At 33.3% G+C, this 13,094-nt stretch overlaps 1 protein-coding gene and 1 long non-coding RNA gene across 4 annotated transcripts in view; one reads left to right on the top strand and one right to left on the bottom strand.

Annotated features, from left to right (window-relative positions):
- Positions 1-197: 197 nt before the first annotated feature.
- Positions 198-13,094, bottom strand: part of puc (dual specificity phosphatase puckered) — an 80,798-nt gene continuing 67,901 nt past the window's right edge. For all 3 annotated transcript variants that reach the window (XM_088182167.1, XM_088182168.1, XM_088182169.1), the window contains one exon: positions 198-2,344. In XM_088182167.1, the coding sequence (XP_088038293.1) occupies positions 2,115-2,344 (230 nt within the window). In that variant the 3' untranslated portion in view covers positions 198-2,114. The remainder of the gene's footprint in view (positions 2,345-13,094) is intronic.
- On the top strand, positions 2,382-11,117 carry LOC148236311 (uncharacterized). Its single transcript, XR_015808975.1, has 2 exons — positions 2,382-9,784; positions 9,908-11,117. It is a non-coding gene; the product is annotated as an uncharacterized LOC148236311 (long non-coding RNA).

Genomic DNA, 13,094 nt, shown 5'->3' with positions numbered 1-13,094 from the left:
ATCGAGTCCCTTTACACGTGTCCGTTCTATCTAATCTTTGTCATAGTGAGCAAACACTCCCACATTTCCTTTTAATCAACCATACGTGGGGGGATTGATCCCCTTCTATATACACTCAAACGCTTTGAAAATTATTAGCCGCCACTTACCGAAACACCAAAACGTATCCAAAGAACGCACAAAATGAAACACCAGAGTATTCATATAAATATTTTTTTATTTTTTGATAATATTATAAATTAGGAGGCACGTGTGAATAGTGTGGTTTAAAAATAATTCAATCACAATGTAACGGTATTAAAAAATGATATTTCTTTCGAAAAAGGCAAACCACGATATTATTGTACATACATATGTACAGTCACGGTCGCTTATGTACATATAATTTATATACATTTACATCATAAACAATATACACGTTTACTCATTAGCAGCCAAACTAAAAACCAACCACTACGATCTAATCTAGGCAATAATTCATATCTACAGAATATTATGTTACACAATTAACAATATACACGTGAAAATAAATACGAATTCATTATAAGGCAATTTGAGGCGTTCGTGTTTGATATAAATAGTGTATGCCTCATATTGAGTGTTTGTGGTAAATTAATAAATCGAAAAATCTACAGAGACAATATAACCGTATCGTCTAAAATTATAATAATTATACATAATAATATACATGAAATATTAACACAGCCTCTTATCCCAATAAGACTAGATTTTGCTTTACCCATTCCGTCGCAATGACGGACAACAGCTCGATAAGTGTTTACTAAACTAAAACATTGAGATATATATATATTGTATCGATCTATATAAATATAACCTAAACGGACAACGTAACTCGTTTGTTGCAATAATTGAATGAATTCACTTTTGGCACAAATAAATATCTTTTAAAAATTAAAGTAAAGAGTAAGCAAACTATTCGGAACAATAAAAATTTACAAGCGAGTTATTCGCAACGCATTAATGATAACTATAACTAAGGATTAGAATCACTATCTAAAGCGCACTTGTGTCGTCTATTTTAATATTATATATTTTTTAAGTATCGATTTCGTACATTTATTGTTTTTAATACTGATATGGCGATTTTAATATACAACAAAAGTCTATTTACCTAGGCAGTAAAAACGCTACTTTGTACTCGACTAACGTAAAACTCCTAGATGTTTATAAAACATAGTTTGGTATTGGAGAAAATGTCGTACCTTGGGACAGTTTATCTATAATATTCAATATGTAAATTAATAATTTTATATTTATTTATTTTTATCTATAGTAAAATTTAAACTAGAATATCTTTCATGCTATTCGAGGGCAGGAAATTGGCATTATTTTACATTACCATAAGCTAGCTTTAATTTATATACATTTTTTAATGCAATCTCTATTCTAATAAATCATATTATATGTAGATCCCAGTGGCGTCATGTGAATTATGATAAAATATTGTAGCGTTATCTCCCGCCAATTGGCAATTCTCAGAAAATATTATTCGTCATATAGTTGTACATTATAAAAGATTTTTATCAATGGCACTAAATAATTCCCAAGCACGACATCTTTCCCTAAGTAGATTTTCTCAAAAACTAGCCTTAAGGCACATGGATCATATGTATCGAGTGCAGGCCGGTGCTTTAACTAAACTATACAAAATATAACCAAACGTTTAATACAATCATAAACACAAACTATAACAATCGATATAATATTATACAATTTTAATGATGTGCGTCAACGTATTTAGATACGATCAACCCGTAAGATGTATCCTTACAACTACGCTAAGAATCAGTTCGTTTATTATTAACATTAATTAGGTCCACTATAATCAAACGCATATATAATAACCATCCGAGTTTTCACCGCCGAATAAAACTTAAATCAAAGGGCAAGTACGTAAACGTGGCGTGAAAACTGGTAGCAAACATATACGCTTTTACATAGGCTCTCTTCTCTTCCCGCGTCGGTCATCCTAGGCGATGCGTCGGCGACGCCCTCTCTCGGGAAGCGGCTTCATTCGCTCTGTCTATTAGGAGGCTTCTCGGCCTGTGAGGAACACCGCGGGCCGGACGACCCCGGCGACGGCGCCGAGACCCTCAGGAGGGTCCCGCTCCACCGGCTTTCAGAGTTTGCTCCAATTCGACTAGTTGCCCCATGAAGTTGAGGTTCGGCGAGATGATAGGCCGCGCTAGCTTCACCAGTTTGTACGCGTCGACCATCGACAACCGCTGGTACCGCATCAAATAGGCGATCGCTATCGTCGCACTCCGTGACACGCCAGCCTGGCAATGGACTAGGACTCTCGTACCAGATTTACGGGCATTTTCTGAAAAAATGAAAAAGTAAAAGTTAATATACGGTGATATAAAAGAAATCAGATTTTTAATAATAATAAACGATTGACTTAAGTCCCGTAACTTGGGTATATAATATAAATATAAAAATTTCTACTGCGCCTAATGTAAAAATGTATGTTTTTTAATATAGATGTCTAATAAAGTAATCAAAAACCACATATTACTGGAGAGCATCACTTTTAACCGGTGGCATATAAAATAATCAATATTAATAGTATAGCGATTGTTTAAATTATGTGATCAGTTTTATTTTAACAGTTGGTTTAGTATTCATTTATATAAATTGACATATTTGCATTGACTATTCGATTGAGTAATATAAAATCGATCATTTGAACATCCAAAATATGTAGTACGTTCATTCATTTAAAAAAAAAACAGTAGGAACAAAGATTTACGATTTTTATTTTCTTTAAATAGCCGCCATATTGAACCAATATGGTGGTTCAAAATGACCGAAATATTTATATTTTTATCATATAGCTATATTTATATGTATAGATGTATAAACATTTTGACATATCATTGTTAAATACACTGGTGATAAGAAACCACGTTGATTTTTTTGAAAATTATGATATGAAACCTAAAAAGGGTCTATTTTTTCTTTGAAATCAATCCAATTGTGGTGAACAATATTGTAATTAGATAATAAAAAATAGCTTACATTTTTTTAAAATAAATACTTAGAGCAAAGATTTGGCCACGTTAGTTATTTTTCTATGATTTTTATTTAGTTAATTGGAATAATATAAGCACGAAGCGCGGGCGTTTATTATATATACTTTGACCATATGATTAGTTATAGAACTTTCAATTTTTGGTTAATTAGTGTGGCTTAAGTTTGGGTTTGAACAGCAAATGTACGTTTCGCAACTGTCAAATTGAGTTTCATAGACATTTTAGAGCAGTATATAATTTTAGTTAAATTATATTTTCGCTAGTAGTGAAAATGTATTTGGGCTTCTATAGTGAAAATATAACTTCACCAAAAAATACACATTCACTGTAACATTTATACATCGCATGTAATAAAATAATGATAAGTATGTAATTGTATAAATATATATCTACCGGTGAAATTGTATTCCAATATGATTTCACTGAAATGATATATTTAAAAAATATTTTCTGGATAGATTTGAGGACAAAATTGACAAATTAGTTGACGTGTTTTTCAATATTTCAATTTCAATTTCATTAAATTAATAGTATATCATTAAATTACAAGCATTTTTCTGGGCAAGTTTAAGAGAAAAGAAACCCCTTCCCTTAAATGACATCCCTGTTTGAATTAGCCAAGTCTAAATTAATTTTCATTGTATTATTTGTTAACGTATAATAAATCTCAGATGGCCGCTTTTGAAACTTATCGCCGCTATTTGTTTATTAATCTCATTTGAAGCGACGTGAAAACGCATATTAATTAATTTAAATTTTCCCATTGACAATTGTCTAAAAATCCGCCGGCGGAAGTGGCGCCACCGTCGCTCGTCGATCGTTTGGCCGTAACACAATCGAATGCGGTCATCGCGTTTATAGCGTTATACAATGAGAATGAATTTTAAAAAATCGATCGAACGCACACTATTTTTTTTATCCTTCGCTGTGTTTATGTACTTAATGAGCAATCGGCGTAATTGCGACACATAACCTGTCCGTGAGTCATCCGACATTTGAATTCGGTAAATGACACAACTAACAACACAGACGACACGCGTTTGCATTCCAGGTGCGCTATCAATTTGTGAATACGCCGACATGTTTCAAGTCGTTATCATTATCGCCCGCGAACGACAAACGTTTTATATAAAGGGCTGCTAGCCGCAGGTCATGGCCGAAGCGAGATCGGTTAAGACCGAAAATTTCACTTCGACTTTGTGCTGCCATTAGAACCTGAATATGAATGAAACTATAGTGAAAAATCAATGGTTACAAACAACGTGAATTATCATAGTACGAAGCTTGTGTGTTGTGTATACAGTTATAGCCACTATAGCTATAGCGCTAGGTACACGGATGGTGAGTCATCACGTCAATGGAATGACATGCGAAAGAAAAGCGAGGGCCGCGGCGTTATGCGCGAAAAATCGACAGGAGACGCAATTGGCCCGAAACACTTGAACCAATCGACGAAAGAAACACATGTCGTGACGTCACGCGTGTTGACAAAAATGTGCGTGTGCAAAAAGTCGCAATGGAAATACGATTTATTTTCGTCTTTCGACCAATTTAGAAGCAAATATGTACAATACATATTCTACACCGAATCGGTGAAATCACTTATTGCGTGAAATGGGCCAAATTTGCCTAATTCATGAAAAGTGCATGAATTGGGCAGGAATTGTTTTGCTTATATCGTGCTTTAAACTGTAGCGCTCCGGTGATGTTTTTCGTAACTAGATCAAATTTCATTTTATTATATAAAAAAATCAATCATTAACTACAGTGATCTTCATTTAGAATGCCAAAAAGTCTAGAACCATAAATATGACGATGTACAAATTTTATTAACATGTATTTTGGACAGGTGAATACCCCATGAATACCCCATGATTCGTGAGAGAGTGAAAAATGAGAACATATAATTATTTTCGGGCGGTACTCTAATGCGTTACAATGGGGGTAACACAATCTTTAAGACTAGTAAGTATCGAGAAACAAATTATATTAATTAATAGATTTTTCTAATTGTTTATCACGATAATCAATGGACATTATGACGGATTGAAGAAACCTAGAAAATCAGATTTATAATAAAAAATGTCAAATAAAATATTTAAAATAAAGAAAATCTAGGAAAATGTATCTGTTATGATCAAATAAAATAATAATTACATAATATTCACTAATTTCGATCTCTCAGACACGATACAAAAATTAAAACCCAGGACTTTCAAGTAATAGTAACGACAGAACTTGTTAGTTAGCACGGCGCCACACTCAAAAACCGCCAGTTCTTCTAACCTAAGCAAATTAACAGGTTTGGGTTTAAACAGAAAATGTACGTTTCGCAACTGTCAAAACTAAGCGTGGCGCTTAAAATGTTTTAAGAAATATAATAATTGTCTTAAGAATTCCGCAAAAATTTCGCAACAAATCGCTAAAAGTTAATGTCATATTTGACTAGATAAACGAATTGCTTTAACCATTTAAACGCCAGCGGCTAATTAGTGAGTCACTTGTTGTTTCTCTTCACGCGTCAGTATCGCTTTTTAATAATAAATATAAAATACTTGTTTTATAAAATAAAAAAATTGTAAATAATTAATTAATTTAAAATAAAAAATGAAATTGTTTAAAAAAAATTATCACAAAGTGACTAACTGGCGAGTCGCTGGCGTTTAAGTGGTTTAAATTCCATTGCAGATGGTAATAAACGAGATGAGGGATATATTAACAAAGGCGGTCCTGTAATTTTAGGCAATAGGTAGCAAAACAATCTTTAAATTTGGTTTTTGTAGAGACACGTAGTCCATACGTGTTGTACACTGTGATTTAATTGCAAAAAACGTTTTAAACCTAAACATGTCGATGACACAACATGTGTGTAAAAGTTACTGTCCGGTGACACAAATCTTTTTGACAAGCATTATTACTATAGTCTATTGCACAACCCATTAATCATTATATTTATTAAAGTGCAGGGATCCATAATATTTTCAACAAAAAAATATTTTTTTAAATATTTTAAAAAAAAATATTTTTTTTAAATATATATAAAAATAAAAACATTTTTAAACATATTTTCATACATAGAAATATATAGAGATTTCATTAGTAACAGTCAAAATGCATTGATTGCTAGAACATGTTAATCATATTCTCAAGTGTCATATAAAAATATTAAATTATGATTCCGGCACGTCTAAATAATAACCTTAAAATAATAAATTTTATTAATATTTAATATTTTTTAAAAAGTTGAGCAGCCCTGGCGACCTCACCTATCGAACCCCGGGACACCCGATAGTAACCGACAACCAAGCGATGAATCATACTACAAAGATACGCAGTCAGTAGTGCGACTTGTTTTACCATTTAAAGCGAAGCCGACACGCATGCTTTTTTCAATGCGCCAGAGCGAGACGGCGATACATAAAAATCGACATTCCCGCATTGGAAACTTCGCCCGATTCGACGTGGACAAATCGACGAATTCTTCGATCTTCACAGTAATAATAATATAATTGAAGATGTCGCTTGGCTCACAATGTCGACCTCGCGTTTGGCAGGAAGTAACGTTTTTTTTTCTCTAGCGATTTGTCCCAACCGAAACCTTGGCTATTTAGCATGCGGAAACGTTTAAGCGTTCAACTTTTAACAGCCCAGGACTTTCGTTATCAGTTTTCTTGGAAAACAAAACAGAACGAATCACGCAAACAATTGATAAAACTGACCCGGCGGGATATTCCTAACAATGACTAATTAACCGGCGTTACTCATCAAAACAAAGCGCACTTGTAGTAAGAAACGCTGAGATCAGCGGCAAGTACGCGTAAAAACAATAATTCCTTTTATATCCCTTTATATACAAACAAAGCTCGTATAACAAACAATACATGGAAGTCAAAATGAAGACATACATATATTAATAATAGCATTTTTAGAGAGAAAATATGAGTTAAACCCATAACAATCATAAGGAACATTTATTGTCATAAAGATTGACATGTAAAATTACACGCTGATTTGATTTTAAAATGCTGCGAACGTTAAGAACGGAACAGGAAGTTTCTGACTGAATTTTACATCAAAGTTTTGAGCAAATATCTTGGTAAACGGTAAAAAATATTAATCAAAAAAGTCTTTAAAATTTATAAAAAATAATAATCAAGAAATGATTTTTTACAAAAGTGTAAAACAGCCTTTTTTATATGCAGTATTATCAATGATGGTTATGAAAAACTATTTGTCACCCCCGTATAGTATTCAAAATATCTGTTTTCCTAGATTTTCATCAAAAATAACGGTATTATAACGGTTTTATTATAATCTATACTTCGATATTTTAAACTATAATTAGTTTTAGAACATTAGATTAGGTTTGGGTTTGAACAGTTTATTATTAATTATGTTTCGCAACTGTCAAATTGAGCTTCATTGTCATTTTAGAGCAGCATATAATTTCACTAGCGCCTATCAGTTAAATTATATTTTCGCTAGTAGAAATATTTATCTACTTGCTATATATTTATCTATTCATTTGGACTTAGTGAAAATATAACTTCACTGAAAAATACACATTCACTGTAACATTTATAAACAAATAATAAAAAATATGTAAATGTATATATTCCTACTGTTAAATTATATTTTCACTGGTAAAAATATATATCTAACGATGAAAATGTATTCCAATAAGATTCGAGATTTTTTGAGGAATAATCAGATAATTTCTGGTTTAGAATTAGGGACGTCATTGGGGGGGGGCAAAAGTTGGCCAGTCAGTGGTCGTTTTTTAGATTTTTAAATATTTCGATTTTATTTAAATTCAAGAATGAGAAAAATTCCCTATCCTAAATTACGTCACTGTAAATCAGTGGGTTTAGGAAAGGGTATATCCTAAACTTAAATTTAAGCCAACCAAATTCTGGGCTGCTTTATATAATATGGAAATATAGGCATAGTTTCTCCATTCAGAAATCACAGTTAGTAGGCAGTAAAGGCAAATAGCTGCGTTTTAAGATTATACTTATTAGTAATTAATTAAAAGAATAATAATTATCATTAACTATAACTACAGTTTTAAAGTCAGAGTATAGTTTTATATTTACAAAAATGTTGAATACAAGTTTAATTTTAGGTTTAAATATCTAGTTTTTACATTTAATATTCATAATAATGATTATTTTTAGTATAAAAATAGATATTATTGTAATTTAGATATATTTTTAAGTATTTGATGATTTTTTTTTATAATAAATAAGAAAACTCTAAGAGTTACAGAATTGAATATAGATATTTTTTTACATTGACGCGCGAAGCAAAAATGGTGGAAAGTGTATGAGATTATGTTTATTATAAAAAATGTCGTATCCATGCTTTTTTTTACTGTTTTATTACACTCACCTCCAAAACCAGTTATATCCGACGCTTTTAGGTGCAACCTCATAATAATTCAAATTTGTTTTGATGATAAAGAACAAAGATCAACTTTTTGTATTGAATATACATTTCTTAAACACAAATGTGTCTATAGTCAAAGCACTCAAGGATATTCCTAATTATCTCTTTTTTTGTGACATTTTTTTGTCGCTTTTTAACTTTTTTACTTCATAAACTAACTCTCAAGTCATACTATGGACATTTTTTAAATCACAATATCTCAAAAAATACAGTACAGATTTGATCTAAACTTTGCGTCAATATTTGAAATGCTTTGACTCAAGTGTCTATGAGTTTAAATTTCTCTGGTGGTTCTCAAAATTTAAAATTATTCTATTCCTAAGTTCGACTTTTTAGTTTTAGTGAGGAGAACAATGGAGGAGGTCCCGTGGGTCAAGTGCCATGCGTGTTGTGGCCCTTTGAACGGTGATTCATTGCGTTTTACGCCGCGGCCGAGTTTCCTAGCTATTTATATTTTGGCAGTTTGATAAGAAGGGAAGTCTTTTTCGTGTCTGTTGCCACAACGATCGTGTCTGCCTCAAAGGCCGTTCTGCAGCTTTCTCGAGCGCCGCTGGCAAGGCAGCTGAGCAGAACCGGTCTGCTGAGCTCTGCTCTCTTGGCGGTTGACTCATTCCTATGGCCAGAGGTGCCAAAGCCTATCCCCCTAATAACCGACAAGAAAGCCAAACATTCTGAATTTTCAATTCGGCTATATCAAACGCGCACGCGTATAAATCAACATGTTGACACAACATTTACAAAATAGATAAACATTTACGTTAGATGAATCATCCATGTTCATATCACACACATGCCTATAAATGAATCTGTTTTCTATTTAGAAATTGATTTTAGCGTGCCATAGGCGTAATAATTTTTGTGGCAAGTGATTTTAAATTATTGTAATATTATTCTAAGCGTGTTACGAAAAATCGTGGATGACCCCAAAATAAGCAAAAATGAGAATTTCTATTCAATAACTCCAAAAGAACAGCATCACTTAATTCTTGTTGTATATAAGATATAGTGTATTCAATTAAAGTATCACAGTAAAGATGTATCACAAACAACCTATTGCAGTCATCAGTTGTTATAGAAAGCGTAAATTTTTCATAAATATTCACAAATAAGAAAGAGATTTCAATATTAGAGATACATCCCTATAATTCGAAATCTTATATTTTAAGCAATTTTATAAAAAAAAATATACGCTACTTTGACCATATAAAGGTATTAGTTTTCAAAAATAATATCACTGTTATTTTTAATAAAAAAAACATTACGGTAAAAATATGTGTGTAGTGAAAAATATTTTTTATAAATTGTAGAGATGAGTAAAATTATTTACTATCACAGTTATACATTAAATATAAAAATGCATCATATGACACAGTAAATTTGTTACAGTTTTATATAAATAACAGTAAGTGTGTCGTTGATCATGATTTATAAAGCAGGACTGCAATAAAATACATACATTTACACAAAACATTTACTGGGCAAAAGAAACGGTATTCTCAAACATACACCTTTTTAGAAAGACGTTCGTACGAGTATCTGAACAATTATGTATTTGCTCAAAACTGTATGATGGCCTGAATAATAAACTAATTTAAAAAATGCTGCCTACAATACATTTCATTACCTGTTTTAATCGTATTACTACGTATCAATTTTGAAATCTGTACATATGCTTATTGATAAATTATGACAAAAACAGCCTTAGATGTGATTTGATGCACTTAATAAAAAAAAATTAAATGCAAAACTATTGTAAACCCATAACTAAAATTGAAAAAGTATACAGATAATAAAATTGACAAAAATACTAAGCATTTTTTGACTGACTGTGATTTCTGAACAATACATTTCATTACATGTTTTTATAGTATGGTTATGTATCAAGACTATACAAAATAAAACATATAATTATTTATGGCAAAAAATAGGCTATGTAGATAATTGTCTTATTAAAGTGCAAAATTTTATTTGCGATTTTAATACCATTTGTTTTATATTAATAAGATAACAGAAATTACTGTGACGCAAAAAATTTGGTTACAAAGGCATCCAACGCAATTAATAAACAAAAAATTGAGCTATAATCTATTAAAATCAAAGCATATGATAGCAGCTGAAGTCAACTTAAGGAAATGAAGAACTTTCTACGTACAAATTGCTAATTTTCGTTACATATCTATATATCAACATGTACGAGTGGTTATTAGATAATGGATAATGAGTGCAGTGACTTTAGATAGTTGATATTCTAGTAGAGAAGAAATATTTGAATACATTCCTAGCTTGAAAGCGCCTGACCGTCCGTGGAAAGGTGTTTCAAGTTTGCGCAACGTCCTTTGCGCAAAACGAACAGTATTCAGTGACAACATTTTTTAGAAATCGCACACTTTACATCTACGCGACTTTATCAATGCGGTGTCATCCGATCTGCTCGATTCCCAGAACCGGTCGTTTTTTAACCGTTCTGTTGAATGAACTCGTAGGGTTAGCTAGTTAAATAGTTATTTATTTTTTGTTTGAATCACCCATGAATCACCTCCGCGCGCAACAGATGTTTGCGCGCGAAGGGACTCCCTTTCCCTACACTCTGAACTGGAACATTTGTCCCTATCCGTTAGTCAGTCATTGTTATCCCGGAGCCGTTGAACCGTTGCGTCGCATGCGTCATGCACCATCCGTTGATCAAAATTCATAATGCACTTCATTTCGGAGCCCCCGTCACATTCGAGTTACGCTACCCGCAACGGCATTTCGCGTTACGTATCTTGAGTCATCGCGCTACAACTCGAGGACGCTGGAGAAAAGTGCGTGCGGCCGAGGCAAGGTCGTACCGTTGCATGATTTTGCTCAAATCAACACTGTACCTCTACAATGCTGACCCAATCATAAACATACCATAATAACTAACAATCAGTCATAACAACTTGACGGTGAAGAGTTTTCAAATATCTTTGCGTTCAAAACACCACAACTTTACCAATAATCAGCCGATTTTAAAAAATATTTTTCTCTCAGATTCAACATTACTCTGAGAATGTTTGATCTAAATTTTGATGTTCTACTTCGATTCGAATTAAAACTGTAGCAAGAAAATTGATTTACATGTCATTAAAACAAGCTGCTTTTGTGTGTGTGTTTGTATATAAAATAAATAATCAACCCCGTGTGACTCATCTCAGTTTGGAACCCCCGGGGGGCACGGAATGGTGCACAATAAACGGAGCGGATCTGCAGTTCACCCCATTACCATAACAATTATCCTCCAAATGCGTCAGTGTCGAATGAACAACTTCACTACCCTTTTGTTTTGCATGGAGGGTTGTTTCTGCGACCGCAGAGCGACATTTCCCGTTGATTGATAGTTTATAAATGCGAAATATTTTAGAATCGTACGTCATCTTTGCATATACGATTCGAGGACCCTCGACCGCGACGATGAGATCATTGCTTTTGAATAACGGATAACGATCATCAATCACCAACCCTGGCGGACAGGTGAAAGTGACGTCACGCTTATCGCATAGTGGCACACGTGCGGGTTTAAAGTTAACTAGCGAGAACGAAATTCGTAGGTTACTCCATCCGTTATTTGGATCAGAGTGAAACAATGGAGGTGAGTCATACTTGCGCTACTATAGCATACATACGACACTAAAGTATCGCAAGAATATGAACGACTAAAAATGGATAGATGCACAGGATGTTCGAACATATTCTGGAAAAGTCATTAAGAAGGAAAAGATCAAGGCGATTCTTGCAAGTCATGAGTTGTATAACACGCTTCGTCACATCTAGATATAAACTTCCTTTCACTGCTTATCCGTTTTAGAACTAACGAACAAAACTAACATTTTCCTCAATTCTAGACATTTAATGCTATCGCAAGTGGTTAACCGAAATGAACTTTGGATAGCTTAACCGTAAAAATTGTTTGAACCAACCTGTCGCTCAATGAATAATGTGATATAAAAACAATGCATGCGAAGCTATCCATTCATGCCTCCCCTTCGCTTTACACAGGGTCTCCATTCATGAAATCTATTATCCTAAATGGTGCTTAAACATCAGCGGCCATATGCGCGCGGTGGCAGCAATTTGCACCCCCTTTCAACTCGAAGACTGAGAGTGGGCTATTAAATTTTGCAACAACCCCAATCGAGAAGGATTTGAAACTGCGAATATCCTCAAAAAGCGTTCCAGTTGAACGATGACACATTTTTTTAAAGACGCTAATTACGCACGAGGTCAGCATAGTTCGAGATTAGAACGACCTACTTAGCTGAATTATCTCATCGTTTGCTCGAGGCGATCGAAACTTTAGAAGTGGTGCGATAAAATGATTAACAACTACACGAAAAGCCAGTCTTTTTATAGATCTGTTCAAACAGAGCGACTCTGAAGAATCCCTAGAGGTAATTATTGCTCATTGTTTTTGTATCTTTGAGCGACGTGTTGTCAGAATTAACGTCAACCAAATTCACTTTTGGTTCGGCGTGACTCAACCTAGCCGGGGGAGCGTGATTTTTAGCGACGGACCCTTCCACTCCCAACTGACTGAAAAGGGGGCCAATTGCTATTCATGGCTTTGAA

Source organism: Plectrocnemia conspersa, unplaced genomic scaffold, assembly GCF_051122295.1.
Source record: "Plectrocnemia conspersa isolate PC_06_02 unplaced genomic scaffold, ASM5112229v1 ptg000003l, whole genome shotgun sequence".
In the NCBI taxonomy this organism is placed as follows: domain Eukaryota; kingdom Metazoa; phylum Arthropoda; class Insecta; order Trichoptera; family Polycentropodidae; genus Plectrocnemia; species Plectrocnemia conspersa.
This window is presented reverse-complemented; position numbering and strand designations above follow the sequence as displayed.